This window comes from Ambystoma mexicanum, chromosome 10, assembly GCF_040938575.1.
Source record: "Ambystoma mexicanum isolate Mex_15411 chromosome 10, UKY_AmexF1_1, whole genome shotgun sequence".
NCBI lineage: Eukaryota > Metazoa > Chordata > Amphibia > Caudata > Ambystomatidae > Ambystoma > Ambystoma mexicanum.
The window spans coordinates 507,421,914-507,441,346 of record NC_090932.1 but is presented as its reverse complement, the minus strand read 5'-3'; the positions used below and the strand labels follow the sequence as shown (position 1 = coordinate 507,441,346).

Genomic DNA, 19,433 nt, shown 5'->3' with positions numbered 1-19,433 from the left:
CCAATACGATGTGGCAGAATAATCCTGACAAAGACAATTTGTTATTCCTGAGGAACTAAGAAAGTGTTCTTGGTTTATGCAGAGAAGGTTGTTTGATTTCTTAATATCACAAGAGGAAGAGAAACAAACCTTCTTGAACAATTCTGAATTGTTGGAACTTTTGTTGTCAAGTTGGAATCAAAAAGCAGCTATATTGGAACTTTGTTACAAGACAGGATTTCCTTATTCTTTTGGAACTGTTGAACAGAATCCTGCTGGAAACTGGGGAGGGGAAGTTCACCCCGATTATAAGGAGAAAAAGTAATCATACTGTGATCTTAAATGTTATATTTGCTGTTTATGAACTGCCATATATTACCTTGTTGAGTTGTTCTATGTACAAGTGCGAGGGACAGAAACCTTTTGTTAGAGTGGTTCCTTTAGTTTATTTTAGCTAGGCAGGGAAATCCTTGTCATGGTAGGGACAGTGAGCTGTTTATCCAACCTTTTAAGTTAATAAAATGGCATCTTTTGAAAAACCTTCACAAATTTGTCTGGCTCACATTTCTGAACCCTCACACTATGCTGGCTTGGGATGATGCAAGTTGTAGTCCAAAGCAGTTGGAGGGCCGCTGGTTTCTCTCAACTGGGTTAAAGGGTTTGCTGAGAGGCAGGCAGTGGTGCCAGTGCGGGAAGACGTGGGGTGCAACCAGGGTACAAATGCAAGTGACGTGGACACTTATTTACCTGGAAGCAGAGATTGGTAGAGCCACAGGTGGAGAGACTGGGGCAGATTCAAATGTCATTTGGAAACAAAGGCATCACCATCCCAACAGGCCAACATTCACTGACCAATGCTGTGGAGGGGTCCTGGACATATTCTTAGGGTGGGAAAAGGGTGTTTGTCCCCCCAACTTTTGTGGCACACCATTTTGTCCCCCTCAATTGACAGGGGCACTTTCCTTTAGATGTCATGGTCCCCCCCAACATTTTCAGCAAAGTTACTCCACTGGAACGGCCTCAGGACTGGGGGACACCACAAAAAATATGAGTGGCTTTGTGTGAACCACTCAGGAACTATGAGTGATTTTGTGTGAATCACACAGAAACATGACAGGCTGTGTGTGTTGCACTAAGGGCTATACATTCTTGGTCACAAACTGTTTTAGTCTCGGGACCACAATCTTCTCTTAGACTTAAATGTTAACGTCTCTCATTTTTGTTGCAATTCCCATGAATCTCTTCATTGCCATATTGACACATATCCCAGTTTTGTTAGAGCTCCTCCCTGTTGGACCATATAGGTCTTACTCCAACCTATGTGTTTGACACCAATTAGGGATAGTTTGAGGTTAACCGCCTGCCCCTCTTAATTCTTCTGTTAGTCCCTCTGCCTGGAACAAAGTGTAGCATATTGCTAAACATAAGCTACGTAAACAAAGCGTAAAGAACAAACCTACTGTAGAACCCCTCTGGGTGTTTCAGTACAGTAGGTGGACAGTGGTTTTCTATCTGACATAGAAAGTTATCAAACGATCACACAGCATTTCTTCAGCATGAAGCATTTTATCTAAAATGTATAAACCTGTTTAGGCTCTTGCCCTTTATATTATAGAAGCAATCTGAGTGCTGTAGACAGTAGGCAAACAAAACACGTAGAGGTAGTTCAGTCTACAAAGTACCCTATAAAGGTGTACTCACGCACCCTGACCAAAGTTCTACCTGACACACAAATCATGGTGAACTTCCTTCCCAATATATACATTCTGGATAACCTCTGATGGACACTGCATTTGGTAGCCAAAATCTGTGCGTTATGCTGATTAGTGTCTGTATATTAGTTAAGTAAGGTACCTTAGGTCACAAAGCCTTTCATGAAACTTGCCTGTTGGAAGAGCTCCCACTTTCCCTGTAGTTTAGTGTTCATCTTCTGGTATAGCATCAGTAAGGTATAATAGTTCATGAATGAAATCTTACATTTTGGAGTGGTAAGAAACCCAAATATAGGTCATTAGCAAAGTTGCCTCTACAAGAAAAGATTGCATTTCAAATGTCCTCTCATAGAAAGGTGCCACATTTAGGATACAACAGAACAAATCTACTGTAAAACAGGTGCCCTTAACAACAGCACTATTCTATGGTTTATAGAGAATGCAGAGAAGAAATGGACGCAGTCAAACTTAGTCTCATTATGGGTTTGGTGGTATCTTGGTGGTAATACCACCAAGATACCACCAAATGGTATAACCATTACCACCACTTGGTCTGGCGGTAATAGGACTCCAAGGGCATCTCAGCGATATTACCACTGGCAGTAATCCTGCCGAATTGGCTGTTTTCTGGGCAGTAAGGTGGAGGAATAACCTCCAGCATTCTGCTGGAGGTGATTCCTTTGCCTTACATCCCAAACTGTAGTTGGGAGGTGTGGTAATGAGGTGGTAATTATGTTACCACTGCATGACCACAGTTTTTACCACACTGCCAAACTTGTAATGAGGCTCTAGTCTCTGAGGAGAGTGATTTAAGATGTTTTTGGAAAGGGATACTAGAGGTTTTTTCAATGCCCATTTTTTTGTTTTTTGTGTTAAGCCATTTTGATTAAAGGCATCAGATGATACAAATATATAGCATAGTCCAGTGTAGAATAACAAAGCTCAAACATATTATAATAAACTAACTTAGTAACAGCAATTACTGATAGAAGATGAGACGCATTAGCATTGGACTCTGCATGAGTTAGAGTGGAAAGAATAAAACTTGCCTTTGTGTATAGTAGGAGTGGTGGGGAACATATAGCATACGTTATAAATGAGAGGGTGAGGTTGTGAGTGGGGTAAGGGGGTAGGGAGAGAGAGGCATGGTATGGATACTGTTCTAAGCCATATTGGAAATATCATATTTAAATAATAAAGTCATTTGATGCTAGGAAATCCGAAAACATTTTCCATTTCAATTCATGTCTGTGCTGTAATGATGGGGTTGAAGCAATACATCCCTCCATTCTATGTATATTACAAATGGAATTCCACCATACCCGATAATCTGGGCAGACTTTTTCCAATGGGTTGTGATTACTTGAACAGCTATCAAAATGAAAAGATCAAATAAGTATCCTGTGTGTGTTTCTAGACGGTGTTGAAAAAGAGTGCTCCACTGATATAAAATCTTAAGTGAAAAGTTTCATCTACTTTAAAGATACATTTGATGATGTGCCATATCTTTTTACAAACTTTTTCAATATACTTACATTCCATGAACATGTGCTTGTAAGATCGTTCAGTTAGATGACAATGCCAACATTTGTTTTCTAGGGAGATCTTACACTTAAATAACACAGCAGGGGTAATAAAAATTCTGTGTCGAAAAAGAAAAGGGTTTGGGTTAGAATGGCCGACATCGTTGTGTTTGAGAGTTTTTTCCAGAAAGATGGCCAGCGTAATCTTCTAACATTATAGAGCAGCCCTGATTGCATTCTTGCTGTGTTTTCCATTGCAAGTTATACTTTTCAGCATTGGTGAGCTCTTTATAGAAGAGGGATATTGAGAGCTGGTTATTATGCATGTGGTTTAGTCTGGATGCACATGTTAGACCTGTAGCCTCCATTAGGGGTTGCACGTTTTCTATAATATCTATTAACAGAGAATATTCCTGATAGAAGGACTTAGGGGTGGAGAATTCCTCTTAAAAGTCAGCGGCATGCCTTGATGAAAGAGTTGATACACATATTTAATTCCTTTAAGTAGCCAATTCTTCCAAAAATGATTCTTCCATTAATCCATATGAGATTGTTAAACCATATGAATGGTGATATGTATTTGGATGAATTGGAAGAGGTAAGGTACATTCTTATCTGTTTGGCTGTGAATTGGACGTTTTGACATTGAATATATCTATTTTTGTATCAAAAACAGGAATCAGATAGAGACAAAGGCCAGACCATGCTGCTCTCCGCATCCACCCAAGTAGGGGCAGAAAAAAAGTCAGCCCAGCAAAACCAATGTTGTGCTTGCTTGATAATAAAGGAAGAATGATACTTCATGAAATCTGGTAAATGTACTGTTCCATATATGACTTTTCATTTAAGTGTGCTAAGGGAAATCCTATGTTTTTTCTTTCCCAAAAAATTAAGCAAGACAAGAATCAGCATCTTTGAAGAATTTATTGTGTATTGGAATCAGAAGCATAAATAAAATGTACCAAATAATTGGAGAGAATATCATTTTAATGGATTGAAGATGCCCCCACCAAGACAGGTATAACGGGGACCAGGAATCAACAAAGGATTTAATTTTGGTTAATGCAATATTGCGGTTTTCTTTAAAGATATCCTTAGCTGGCAGAAACATTTGCAGTCCAAAATATTTAATGTTCCATATGGTTGAACGAATGTTTGGTGCAATGAATATTTAAGGGTAGGATTTCCGATTTATCGATATTCAATTTGTAACCAGATGCTAGTGAAAAACAGGATATAATATCTAGTAAATTTTGTAAACTTATTTGAGGATTTTTGTGAAATAGAAGAATATAGTCCGCAAATGCTGCCAATTTAACATGCAATTTACCAAAGGTTATTCCTTGAACCCCACAATGTAGTCTAATGGTTTCTAGAAGCGGTTCTAGAGCTAAGATAAATAACAAAGGGAAAAGAGGGCATCCTTGTTGTGTACCGCTACCTAAGGGGAAGAAGGGAGACATCTGACCATTCATGAAGATAGCAGTTTTAGGGTTAGAGTGAAGAACTCTTATTATGGAAATAAAGGTTTCATGAAGACCATGCCATCGTAGCGCATCAAACAAGTAGTCCCACTCTACTCTATCAAACGCTTTTTCAGCACCTAAGGCAACAGCTGCGTAAGGATCATTTGAGATATTTGTAACATTCAGGACAGCTAGGAAAATTGTAATGTTGGATGCCGAGAGTCTTCCTTTGACGTATCCTACCTGGTCTTGTGTAATACATTTGGGAATTAGACGAATAAGTCGGTTTGCTAAGAATTTGGCATAGATTTTACCATCTGTATTGGTTAGGGATATTGGTCTGTAACGTTTCGGTAGTTCCAGATCCTTATTGGGTTTAGGAAATACCAAAAGCATAGCTTCAGTAAAGGTGCCTTCAGATTTAGAGTTTGAAACAAAGTGAGAGAAAAGTTCATGTACTCTAGGGATGAGTGATGATTTAAAATGAGTGTCGCAGTCTACAGAGAATCCATCCGGTCCTGGTGCTTTACCTTTTTTGTGTTCATAATTAGCTTTAATAACTTCATTTTGCGTAATGGGTAAATTAAGTGAGTGAACATTACAGTTGGGTGGTACAAGTGGAGCAGACAGTAAGGATACTCAGGTGAGCAGAGCTCATAACAAGATAAAGGAGCAGGTGCAGGAAGAACGATGTGAGAAGCCTGAAATAGGGGGGCACAGTGGTGAAAAAGCTTTAAACTCTAAGGCATAAAGGAGGCCTAGCGAGACGTAGGTTGGCTACGGGTGTGTCCGGTGGAGAGTCGTAGCTGTACAAAGGAGGGGAATGGCGAGGACCATGACCACGAAAGCCAAAGGAAAACGGGGGGAAATGGCCCAAGCCCCAGGAGATACCCCGGGCACCCTCCATGCAATGTGGCCCATGCATAACACGAAGGATGGGTCCGGGAATAACCGAGAAGAGCCCGGAGAAGGTAATGCCCAGGGGGGTGTGGAGGACCCGGCTTTATTGTCAAGACAAGAATTCCTGGACGAGCTGCATGCCCTACAAACTAACTTGGCAAAGACTTTTCAGGAGCAATTCCAATGTATGCGCCGACCTAAATGAAGCCCTAGGAGAAATCAGACAAGAAATGCGGCAACTAGGGGGGAGGAGAGACCTCTTAGAAAAAGGCCTCCAAGAAGTAGACAAGGACACCACGGCTAACAGTGAAGCCATTGAGAGGCTGGACATAGCAACACAGAATCTCAAGATTCAGATGGAGGATATCGAGAATAGATCCCGAAGGATTAATATAAGGGTGAAAATGCTGCCAGAATCAGTACCGGATAAAGACTTAAAAGCAGTAACTCAAGAAATGTTTGCCGATATTCTGGACGAAGGAAGCCCTGAGACGATTGAGCTAGATCGGGTGCATAGAACAGGGCGCCTGGTCAAAGGACAGACAGCAAGGCCTAGAGATGTTTTGGCTGCTTTTACCAGATACACCCAGAAGGAAGCAGTCCTCCGAGCTGCAGGACAAGGGGAACCCATCATGTTTAAAGGGCAGCAGATTGCGTTATACCAAGATTTGGCGAGCAGTACGCTCACGAAAAGGAGACAAATGAGCCTGGTACTAAATGAGAAAGCCTTACGATACAAATGGACCTTTCCGTTTGGGCTGCTCTTTGAGTGGGAGGGGAGTCAGAAGCGAATCACCTCAGTACAGGAAGGGGCAGACCTGCTTCAAATGGATCTGGCAGAGTCCCCCATAAGCTCTGGCACACAGGGCACGAGCAGTCGACCTAGGCCGAGACCCTGGGAATGGATGAAAGTCGGGGAGAAAAGAAGAAGAGGAATAAAAGAGGGAGGACCACAGTGAAAAGAGAAGACCAGGGAAGAAGTGAACGGGACACAAACAGACCCCTGATGCGGAACAGGGGTAAAAGGGGTGGTGGGCCTCTAAAAGGAGGATTGAGGCTTGGGGTCGTTGGGGGAGCAACCATTTTGGGAACGGAAAGGGCGGAAATGCCCAGGTTAGGAGCGGAGGATAAGCGGGAAGGTATTGTCCTTCCAGGGGGGGATTTAAGGGGGAGGGAAGGAGGGGAGGAGGGGAGGGCAATGGGAGTAGGGTAACGAGACATTTGCTAGAGGGGAGAGTGGAAGGGCAGTAGCACGGGATATGGAACAAAGTTCGGGTGGTGACCTTTCAAGTGGCTAACGCATAATGTGAGAGGGTTGAACCCCCCTCTTAAGAGGAAAAAGTTGGAGCAATTCATGAGGAAAGAAGGGCCAGATATTATGGGGCTACAGGAAACGCATCTTGTGCACAAGGACCAGGGGAGACTGAAGCTGCGTGGGTTTGACCAGATTCTACGTGCGTCTGGTCAAAGTAAATCAAGGGGAGTGGCCCTAGCTATTAAGAATATGGTTGATTTTAGAGTTAGTGATGTAATAAGGGACAAGGAGGGGAGATATATCATGGCCACGGGGAAGTATCAGGATGTCCCTTATACAATAGCGGTTGTGTATGCCCCAAACTCCGGTCAGGAGCTGGTTTTGCAGCGTGTTCTGAAGGTGTTGGAAGAACAAGCCTGGGGTCAGTTTATCCTGATGGGGGACCTTAATATAGCCTGGGACAGAGAGCGGGACAGTGCTGGCGGACAAGTAAGAGGTGGGGGAGTGGTAATGTCGGCGGAATTGAAGGATAGAATTGGTAGGATGGGATTGAGAGATGCGTGGAGGGAATTGAAGGGGGAAGAGGAAGGATACACCTTTTTATCAGGGGTCCATGGCTCACAATCCAGAATTGATTATATCTGGGTCTCGGTGGGTTTGGTGGGCGGTATTCGGGAGGTGAACGCGGGACTGATAGGGATAGCGGATCACAAAACGGTATCAGTAACTCTAGAACTGGGTCGAAGGAATAAGGGGGTGTTGCAATGGAAATTCCCACGTTCAATTTTAAGAGACCCGAAGGTTCGGGGGGGAATTGAAGAGACGGTCAAGATCTTTTTTGCCATCAATAGGAAGGAGGACACAAAAGAGTATGTAAGATGGGATGCGTTCAAGGCTACTCTCAGAGGGGAACTAATAGCAGCAGCCGCTCATCGAACTAAACAATTGAAGGCACTAGAATCACAACTAGAAGCCGAAGTTGAAGTGGCTAGGCAGAAGGCAGGCAAGACTCCATCCCGGTCAGCTATGAGGGAATACAGAAAAGCGCTGGGGCAGCTAGAAATTCTACGAACTAAAAAGGCAGAGGGGACTCTACTCGCTGTGAGGCAGAAATATTACGCTAAGGCAAATAAGGCGGACGCGCTTCTAGCACGTTTACTTATGGGAGTGAGATCAAGGAATGCAATCACAGCGCTGAAATCGGGTTCAGGGGAAAGGGTCACACGGCAGGGGGAACTGCAGGAAGCGATGGCGGGGTACTTTGACTCCCTCTATACCTCTCAGAACCCTCAAGGCGGCTTGCAGGAAAGGTCCATAGAAAAATTACAGCTGCGGGATATTGGAAGGGAGAAACAGGAGATCCTTAATCAAGAAATTACAGAGGAGGAAGTACGAAGGTTGATCAGGGCTCTACCGGCAAACAAGGCCCCGGGCCCAGATGGATATACCGCAGCCTTTTATAAATTGTTTATTACGCAGCTGGCCCCGCAATTGACCTTGTTATTTAACACATTTCGGCAGACAGGTAGAATTGCCCCATCCATGGAGGTAACGAAGTTAACTACTTAAACCACATAAAGACCCAGAGGAAAGAATATCCTATCGGCCTATCGCTTTGATCAATATCGATGCCAAGATATTTACAAAGATCCTGGCAAATAGGCTTGACACCCATCTCCCAAAATTGATACACCCCGATCAGGCAGGTTTCGTCAGAGGCAGGCAAACAGCAGATAATATCAGGCGGGTGGCCCACTTAGTTGAAAAGGTGCAATGAACAAACACTCCTGCGGTCCTTTTGGCACTAGATGCGGAAAAAGGCATTCGACCGCGTGGAGTGGTCCTTTCTGTTCCGGGTTATGGAAAAAATGGGTTTCGGGGGGGAATTTATGACTATGGTCCAAGCTAATTACCAGGCCCCTTCCATTAGAATAATGGTGAATGGAACAGCATCAAGGCTAGTAAGACTACAGAGGGGAACAAAACAAGGCTGCCCGTTATCCCCAATACTTTACGCGATCTACCTGGAGCCACTCTTGCAAGCAATAAGGGAGGCGGAGTGGATACGGGGCATTCCCTTTGGGGGAGAGCAACAGAAGGTACCAGCGTTTGCAGATGACATTTTGCTCACCCTAACTGCACCAACCGAGTCGATCCAGGCTAGCACGACCCTGCTGGAGGAGTTTGAGGAGGTCTCAGGATTAACGCTAACAAATCTGAAATTTTAAACCTAACACTAAGGGCAGGGGAACGAGACAGGCTGAAGGCAAGTACTCCCTTTTTATGGAGCCCGGGAGGGGTCAGATACTTGGGGATTAGGATCACAGCAACCCTGGCAGGATGGTATCCGGCTAACTACCCCCCGCCTCTGAAGGCAATCAAGAGAGACTTCCAAAGGTGGAGAGGGCTCAGGGTGTCTTGGTTGGGGCGGATCGCCGCAGTTAAGATGGTCACACTTATTTCAAGTGATCCCGCAGCCGATACCTTTGAGCTTCTTTAGGGAATTGGGAACATTGACTAATGGATTCTTATGGGAAGGGAAAAGAGCTAGGGTGGGCAGCCGCTTATTGATGGCACCCAGGAGGGAGGGAGGCCTAGCTTTACCGAATTTTAGGCGGTACTATGAAGCAGCGCAGCTCTGAATCATTAGGGAATGGTTGAAGGGGGAAGAAGGTATGCAAGACAAGTTATGGGTGAAGATGGATAGGGCGGTTGCACATCGCAACCTGGCGGAAGTCTTATGGCTGCCTAAATCGCACAGACCTAGGCATCTTTACGAGAGCTCTATAACTAAACTCATGGCAGACACCTGGGATAAATTGGCGGGACACAAGGGGATAACCACATTTCCGTCACCCTTCACTCCTATTTTTGGCAATGGGGACTTCCCACTGGGATTGGAGAAAGGGGAACTTACGAGATGGCAGGAGGGAGGTTGCAGGAAGCTGTGCGATATGTTCCGGGGAGGGGAATTGATGTTGTTTGAAGACTGTAAGCAGGAATTTGCAATACAAGAGGGGGAAAGATTAAGGTACGCACAGATACGACATTGGGTGTTACACCCGGGGGTTAGAATGGCAGCTACTAGAGAGCCAACAAAATTTGAAAGCTTCCTTCTGTCCAATGATGGAACGAAGGGCCTCATTTCCAATCTTTATAAGATTCTCGATAGCACAAATGCAGGCTACCAGTGGGCATATATGCAGAAATGGGAATGTGTCCTAGGGAGGGAAATTGGTAGGGCAGAATGGGAGAGGCTGTGGAGGAAAATACCAAAATTGGCCATAGCTTCCCAACTGCAAGAGGCGTGGTATAAGATATTAGTCGGGCACTCTATACCCCAGCCCGACTCCCTAAGATGTTCCCAGCAACATCGGGGAGGTGCTGGAGGGGCTGTGGCCTGGTGGGAACGGCAGAGCACATTTGGTGGAAATGTCCAAAGATTGAACCTTTCTGAGCAGAGGTACAGAAGGCGCAGGAACAGGCCTTTGGCCGGGGAGACGAAAGAACGCTGGTACAGATCCTGCTAGGCATCAGGGGAACCACAAGGGTAGGGGAACCCAGAGCGAGGGAGAAAGCGAAATTGATACTAACATTGGCGGCTATGATGTTAATAGCCCAAAGATGGAAATGCCCAGAGGTCCCCATGAGTCAAGACTGGCTACGGAAGATCTGGGAAATAGAAGCTTTGGAATGGGCAACGTATGCCATGGACAATAAGGTGCAGAACTTTGCTGCGGATTGGGGGGAAATAATGACTTTTCTTAAAGACGACTTTAGGGCGTTGTGGTGCCCGCAGCGTTTGAGACTGCTAGACCTACAATGAACGTGGAGTGTGGACCCGGAAGAAAGACGAACTAGCAATCGAATGCTCATTACCGCGGGGGGGATGGGGGAGGGAGAGGGTGGGGATGCTGGGGGAATGTTTCGACATGTTGTAAAATTCAATAAAAAGAGTTTAAAAAAAATAGTTGGATAATTTATTCATGTAGCATTCTGTAGGAAGGCAGCAATGTTTTGGAAAGATATTTTCCCAAGTTTCGTATCAAGACCTCAGCTCTCTTTTCCGCAGACAGGTTTCTTCATCGAAAATGTGGGGATGATTGGAGAGTTTCTTCTTAGACGACTGTCCTGGGGGATGGAGCTCCCAAAGGTTATCCATAAAATTCAAAGGGGATCATACTCCCCTTCAATGGTAGCTCCTTCTCTGAAGAATTCTCCAAGACTAGTTTTGACATTCAAGCTGGCTTCATTATGTCTGAATTTAGGCTTGTGCATACTCATGGAAGATAGTTTCTCTGTATAGATTGATTGTGAATCCACTGGGGAACTCCCTATATGAGGACATTAACTGTGAGTTGCAGAACAGCTTGTGTTCTCTCCTGACAAAATTGGAAACGTATGTCATCAAATTGCTGTGTAAGTGTAACTGTACAAGTGAAAATCTGCATGCAAATCTCACAGATGTTAAATCAGCTCTATTGTGCATGTACTGGATTGAAACTATCAATCATATGCAGGGCCTAAAATTAGCAAAATCACTGTCCCAATACAATGAACCGTGTGGCTACCTCCCTAGATACCTGATGCGCTTCCCATATAAAAATGTAAGGATGGACTTTTTGAGGCTATACCTTAATTTGGTCCTCACAGGTGAAATCCTTGTATCTAGTGAAAGGGTACCAATTGGAGATAGCCACTGTCTATTATGCAATGAAATGGTCGTCTAAACATCGGAACATACTCTAATAGACTGTAAGAGCACTGTTGATTTGAGATGTCATTTGTCAGGTAGATTTGTGGACAAACTCGACTGCCTAACAACTAACTCTGTTTGTGATAGGCTATCGGCTGGGTATGAAACAGGATTTACCATGCACGTATTGGGAGTGTAAAGAGTATTGTTTTTTTTTATGAAAGGGAAGAGATCAGGTGACAGTTAAATAATCGTTTTGTTATTTCTTTCCACTTTTCTTCTTTTATATTGTGAAGTTTTCTTATGTATGTACCCATACTTTATGTGAAAAGTAAAAAGAATTGGCTATATCATAATTAAAAAATGAATAAGCCAAAGCGATAGCCTCTTAGCTTATTGTCCTTTGAATCTCACCTTTGGGAGATGGTTTTTAGTTCACACACAAAAATAGTTAAGAAAAGAAGTTTTCTCAGGCCATTGTTAGCCTCTTCAAATAGACTTGTAAATCTCCAGTTAAATCAAATGTGTCAAGTTCATTAATAGAGGAATCTTCCTTCTATAATTTGTACAGGTTGATTGAACCCTTCAGGTTCCCTTCTCTTTATGATTATACCAATGTCACTTATTTCTCGCTGATGCTCCTGAGCCCCCTGGCTTTCAAGTTTCTTTAACTTCTCTGGTTGTGTATGTACTTTTTGCCAAGATTCAATACTCAGGTTTGCACTGCTCCCGTAACCCTCGCTGTCAGTCTCTTTCTCTCTCTGGGTTTCTGCGCATGGTGTGTTACAGTGGGTTGAAATGCTAGCGTATGTGTTGCTGTTCGTCCTTCTCACCGGTACATGTGCTTCTGCTTCACTGTCGCTTCCTGACTCGGCAGTCTCCAAGGTCCTCACGTTCCAAGTGGACCAAGTGGAGGATTCGTTCTTATCTCCTATCCTGACCTTGGCGTAGCTTTCGGGTCCCAGACCCACCACGGCTTCAGCATTGTCAGCATACCAGGTAGGATGGTCCTTGTATCCCGGTCTCTCTGAGCTGTCTCGCCTTCCCCAGTGCTGGCCTTCCAGCATCTCTGCTTTCTCTCTCCACAGTACCGCTGGCTCCACAGTGTAGAGCGGCTCTGCCTCTCCAGGACGTCTGCATGCCAGAGGCTTGCCTAGGATTCTTCCTCCTCCATTCAAGGTTCCTCGTCCCTTTATTCTCACCACCGCACTTCAAAGGGCCTGTTGCTTTTTGTCAGTTGCTGAGTTCAAGGGAATGCCAGTATTACCTTAAGCCAATGATGTAAAAGTAGTGTCATTCTTTGTTGGATGCAAAATAGATTTAACATCAGTCTCTTCAATACCCATATATGAGGACAAAGTGTTCTTCAAGGGGAGTTCCTTGTGAGAATGTGAGTCCTTTTTCTATGAGGGGAATCACTCCCAGGGAGGGTCTTGCTTGGCAAGCTCACCTCCTTAGCATCAAAGGGGGTGACTCCATCCTGGGAAGAAGAGACAAATTGCCCAGATTCGTCACAAGAGCTAGTTGATACCAGGTAGTTTGTATTTCTTTGTTGCTATGTTGCTGGAAGGAAAAGTTGCTGTCAATAATGAACCTGAGTGATTTGACACATTGGCCTAACATAGGTGTGAATCCATCAAGGTACACGTCATTCAACAACCCTGTTTAGATAAATGGTCTAGTAAGATGAATTCTGATATGGCGGCATTACGTTTCAGATAGTAGCTACTTTCCATTCAAACTTGGACACCTGTGAGGTATTTCCTGGAGTGTGAAACCTCTTGTGTACAATGCATTTTGTGGTAGGACTATCATAAGCATATGAGTCATTGAGAAGTGATCCGAGTTGTTCCATATAGAGATTTAAGATCACTGGGGAGACTATTGATTACCTGTGGGACTCCTAAGGTAACCAGGCGATGGTCGGATCTGAAGCTAACTATCTGCACTGCTTCGTATCTGTTCAAGAGATCGGAGGCGAACCAGTTGAGGACTGTGCCTGTGAACCGCATTCTATCTGCAAGTACGCTTATAAGAGTGAAGTGATCGACCATGTGAAACACGGCAAAGAGGTAAAGGGGGACCAAGAGGCAGGAGTCACCTCTATCCATGATTTTAGAACAGCATCCACTACATGAATGGTGGCAGTTTCTCTGCTGCAACTGGGTCTTAACCCAAATTGGCGATCACTGAGCAGGCCATTTTGGTTAAGCTGTCCATGGAGTCGGTTGACAATTGCCTTTTCAATTAATATTACTGAACAAAAGGCTAGTTATCGGCTGTATTTAGAAAGGTTCCCTGATCTAGACTGGGTTTTGTTAAGGAGTGGGTGGAATAATTCTGTTTTAAGATGCTGAGGAAGACACCCTGATCAAGTTAGGCATTTACTATTTGAAGGAGGGGGTAAGGGCACCTCCCGAAAACAGTTTCAGGAATGTTGGCGGGAAGGATGTAACAGTTTCAGGAATGGTGGAGGGAAGGATGTTGTCTTTGTATGTGGTAAGATTTAGTGAAGCGATTGTATAGTCAAGGTCTATGTGGCTGAGGAGTGTGCATGGTGTTCAGGGTTGTTGAGTGAGGTACCGTTGTGAGGGGGGCACATGAATATATTAGTGGCTGCTATGATAGTTATGACGAGGGCGAGGTTCTTAGTGGAGTGGCAGGAAGACATTCTATGCTTACTCTGCCCTTTGTTAGTCGGGAGGGTGTTGGTAAGGGAGACGGGGATGGAAGCATGGCCTGTCCAGTCAAAGGTTGGGGCATTTTACCATGAGAGGCGTGAAGAAGACTAGGCAGAGTATGTTTTGTGACAGGTTCAGTAGACTGACGTATTGAAAGGGGATGGGAACCCCTGTCAGCCTAGGGTTGGAGATATACCAGGGAGCAATCAATAGCCAGTCCTACCTTAGAAGGGGGTGGGGATGGTGGCATTTGGAAGGGTTCCAAATACTGCCCCTCCCCATGTGCCAGCTTGTTTATGCGCAGTACCCATTTGCATCATCCCATGTCTATGACTCTAAATGCTGGCCAAGATTATTCTTTTCTTTCCAGAAATTCTGCTAACACAGGAGAAGATTACCTGAAAGATAAAATCATCAGTACACCCCCCACACAAGCATTTCCAAACGCTATCAAAACGGGGGGTCATCGGGGAGAGAACCAGAGGCCCTGCGTACTGGCTCACAGTCCTGCACAAGCAGCTAACAGACACTTCTTACTGGAAGCATATTGGATGAGGAGCCAGAGCTCCTATGCGGCTGCTGCCTATGCCAGACACTACATGGCAGCCTCAGCCCACCCTGTAAGGAGACAAGTGTGTTTCCCCAAGACCACCAGGGACAGGGGCCAAATTCCCGCCTGAGAGAGACTGGACTTAACTTAGGGGTGGCCATGCTAGAACCCCCACAACGAGAACTTGAACATTGTACACAAACCGCCATTGTTCCATGGCATCCTGCGTGGAGAAAGGTGGTTGGGCTTCATGCACCATATGAAAGCTTAGTTGTATGGAATACCTCCATGGTGGGGAAGCCAAGGCTAGATTGTCCTGGGACAGCAGACCAACCAGAGGATAGGGAGGGGGGTTAAGAGACCCCAGGAAGTTGTGGGCTGTTGGGTGAGGTCAAAGGAGGAGGAGGCAGCAGACAAAGACGGGCAGTGGAGGGGATTCTTCGGGCAGGTTAGTGAGTGCAAGTGGTACTGAATTGTGAGTATGCATGAAATGATTTGGGAGTGTGCCTAGGAGAGGGTATGAATGTGAAGTGATTGTGTGTGTGACGAAGGGTGTTTGAGTAGAAGGTGAGGTGGAGGAGGCAGTAGTGTAGGGGAAGGAGAAGTAGTATGAATGATGGAGGAGTAGCAATATGGAGGAGGGAGTAGTGATGTGGGGGAGGGAGCAATAATGTGGTGGAGGGAGTAGCATTGTGGAGGAGATTGTAGTAGCATAGAGTAGGGAATGGTAGAGTAGTGACATCAAAACGTGGGCAAGACACTGAATGAGTGAGAGACATCAGAGCAGAGGGTCAGAAGAGAAAGATGCAAGACACAAAGAACACAGTTGCAGTCAAGGTGAGAAAACCGGCAAGAGGGGAACATCAGGAGTGAGATGGAGTGGATTACATGGACATGAAAGGAATAGAATGAGTTGCGCAAAATATCTGAAAAGCACAATCCAACATGAAACACTTGTGTATGGGCGAGATATAAATAAACTATCATATCATATCAATATCCCTTTGTAGAGAACCAACCACTGGATAGCGTAGGGTCAGTAAGAAGACCCTGAGGGAGGTTGGACAGATAAGGTATTTTGCCTTTAGGTCTTCATTTTTAATGTAAGTCCGAATCTAGGCAGTAGGCGTCATTTTTCTTTTTACGCTAGTCTGGGAAGTACAGATGCCTCAGATAGGGAGAATGTGTTCTTTTTAGATGAGAGAGAGTGAGACCTGAATAATCCAGTAAAACCCCTTAAACCTTCTCTGAGACTCAGAGTATTTCTTCAGCCATCTGTGACAGTTACACTGATGTGGGTGAAGTTCAGTACATGCTGTTTTAGGTTCATGGATTCTTTGAGATGATACAGAGCATCCCCGGCTCTTTTGGTGGCTTGTGTTTTGGGTAAATTGAGCTCTCCAAGGAATATCTTGGTTGAATGTGTGATTGACGACAATGTGATGAGATTAGATATATCATCAATGGAGGTCCCACACCTGTGAGGTGGGGAATAGATGAGATGGACATTGTCAGTCTGTCTGAAAGTTGTAAGTGGCAAGTCAAGATCTCCATGGTTGTTATAAGCATCTGGTAGAGAACAGGTCAGGCCCTTTCAATTTGTGTATAAATATCACACTTATCTTACCTTCTGCATGCAGAAGGCATGCTGGACGTGAGAGTAGAAGAAAGAAAAGGGAAGAGGTGGTGAAGAGCCATGTCTCAGTGATAAAGATGGCATGGAGCTTGTGTGTGGAAATGAGGTCTGCAATGTCGATGGCTTGAAAGATGGTCGAGTGAGTGTTGATTAGTATCAGGCTGCACAAGAGCTTTATTGGTGGGATAGTGATGAGATGGATTGGCTGGAGGTTCAAAGGATTCATGGAATGGAGGTTCTTTGAGTGTTCAGTGGCTCAGGCCTTTGAGAGTGCAGGAATGCTATGTGACTGTATGTGACACATTATTCTGTCTCCCTGATGTTGATAAAAAGGCTGGGATTCCAGCCCTTGGCCCTGTCAGGCCCTGACAGGGACACATATGAGATGTCTTTGTCCTTAGATGAGGGCACTGGTGATGAGTTTGCCTAGGGAAGGCTGAATATAAGGAAGAGCAGGCGACTCCTAATTGGATGGAGAAAACAGAGCTGATAACATGACCTCTGAACCTGGTGGAAGATCACTGCAAAAGCTGGAAACACCGTTAAGCAATCACCGTTTGGTGGGAAAAGCTGATCTTTTTATGAGGTTTATTCCTGTGAGAATTTGATTGGCTGATGGTAATGGGATTACCTTGTCTTAGTGAGAGGATCTAGGGGTGGATCAAATCTTTAAAAGGTTGGTCCAAAATCATGGATAATATTTCCTCCGTTGGTGCTGTCCCCGTGTGTGTTTACATTTGCTGCAATGTGTTTTCATTGTCCACAGGATTGTAGCTTAAGCGACATCTGCCCCAAACCCTACTCAGGATGCGTCCATATGCAGGATTAATGGAATCGTACAAAAATGTCACCACAATTGGGGCGACATTACTAACAGTGCGCCTGAGCGCGGTACAAAACTCCCAATCCCCACTACTGTGCCCAAGCAGAGCATGGGTTGCGGGGGTGTCCACTGCTCTCCTTGGAAGCAGTAACGTGAGCCAGGTGTTGCGGCGTGTCCCCTCCTTACCATTAAGGTAAGCGGCGGATAAGATAAAAAAAACAAACAAAGAAAAGAACCCTGCACTGTCAGCACCGCCCCATGTAAGTTGGAGGAACTGACGCTGCAGGGGTACAAGGCCGGCAGCGGCGCACACAGAAGTGTGCCGCAGTAAAGCTAAGTGGGGGGATGCAGGTTTGAGGATTGCATGCCAGGGCAGGCGGGCAAAAGTGATCTATCTGATCACTGCGCCGCTCCGTAATTGTAGTTGAAGTTTTCATCAGCGAAAGTTGGGTATTAATAATGGGGGATAACAAAGTGAGGTCCTCAACATCAAAGTAATCTCCATACTCTTGGACCATGGTGACATTGTTTATACTGGAGGGCAACAATATCTCTGTAGTAGTGGATTCATTCTTTTTCAGCTGCAGTATTCCCAGGTTGATATTTCTTAAAGGGACAGTGTTTAGAATGTCCTTACTTCCACGACCAACAAAAATACTTCCTTTTACATCTGGAGAGAGCAAGGCACTATGGTTCTCTTGATGTTCTGGCTTAGAACAATGTGAGACTGTCCCCTGTACTAAGGAAGAAACTAAGTAGGGGGGCACCAGGTAATCCTCCCCATAGCCCTCCTGGGCCCATCTTCCACTAGCTCAGGGAGACACCAGCCCTTTGTCACTCCCGTAGGATGTCCCTAGAGCTAGACAGGGGACAGTCACAGTTATTACCTTTTTTAAATGGTCAGATGCTTTATTAAGATTAATGGTTAAGAGACCCTCCCCCGTGACCAGGTGTTGCAGTGGGACTAAATGATCCTCACCATGTCCCGTGCCAGGCTCTGCATCACAGAGTGGGTGGTGGCACCTGGCCCCCATACCCACCACTCCACACTACAGAATATAACTCCTTTAGGCCCTTGCTTCACATGAGTCTTCTTAACCTAGAGAACTAAGGTTGTTAAGCATTTATTGTTTGCTTTAGTAAGCTGGGTGAGGGGTACCTGCACATTCGTTCAAAGAGCCCAGCGTATCCTGCACAAATACCCTTCCCGGTCTTCACAATGTGCTCTGGATCAGTGGAGCGTCGAGTCGTATCACGAAGGCCCTCCACGTCATACTCTGAAATTAAAGCAGAAGGGAATATCATTTATATTGTGTTTGTCTGCCTTCCCAGAAACTCAGTTCCAGTCCCTACCCCTACAATTGAAAGGGAGTGATTGCCACACAGATTGTCACCTCTGACATATTTCACATGGTTGCAGGATCTTGAAGTATGCTAAGACTGTTTGCTAAGTTTTACACCTTTATATAGCGAACTAGTTGCAAGCTGCGGTCATCTTAAAGTTAAAATGTGATCATTCAAACAAAATGGTCAGCATGATTCTTCTCCTCGGTTACCTGAACCCATCCATGCCAGAAACACCTGACAATGTCCTCTCTGGTTCTCCAAGCTACCAAGCCTTCCCAGCTTCTTATAATGCCCTTCCGAGCCTCTTAAATATCTTTCCCCATTTTTACAGTTTGAAAGGGTTTTGTCGCCTCTTTCCAAATTTCTGGGAGTTGTGGGTTTTAGTGTTTCCCCAACCCTTCTTCTGTTGACTTTCTAGTTGTGTGCTTTTCAGGGTCTCATACCTCAAGACCTGCTTTGGGGAGGGTGTGGCTAGTTGCTAAGTAGAGCAGCTGCACTTTGTGGGATCTTTGGACCATCACCCATGTGATCTTGTCTTTCAGAATGATCCAGTGAATTTCAGCTGAGAAATGTAACAGACCTGGGCAAGTGGAGCCATGTTCCAAAGGAATGTAGTAGAACCACATTTCTACAACAATGGCTTAAGCTGGTTTGCATATAAATACGTATTTGTGAGCTTTGCCTTACATGGTGGCACCCTGGGATGAAGTTTGGTGGAGCACTGTGCCCAGAACCTGTGTTCAGTCAATTACTAATAGGATTAAGCTGAACTGGTCAGCAGCTGGAGTGTTATTGATGGCGCCACTGACCTAAGAGTTCAGCACATGGGTGTGGTGGGAATGGGGTGGAGTGTTCACAGCTTTAC

General features: G+C 44.9%; 1 protein-coding gene across 1 annotated transcript in view; it reads right to left on the bottom strand.

Annotated features, from left to right (window-relative positions):
* LOC138491516 (uncharacterized) overlaps positions 1–19,433 on the bottom strand; it is a 601,105-nt gene that overhangs the window by 132,860 nt on the left and 448,812 nt on the right. Inside the window, exon 8 of the mRNA XM_069618053.1 lies at positions 18,381–18,498. Within this exon, the coding sequence (XP_069474154.1) occupies positions 18,381–18,498 (118 nt within the window). The remainder of the gene's footprint in view (positions 1–18,380; positions 18,499–19,433) is intronic.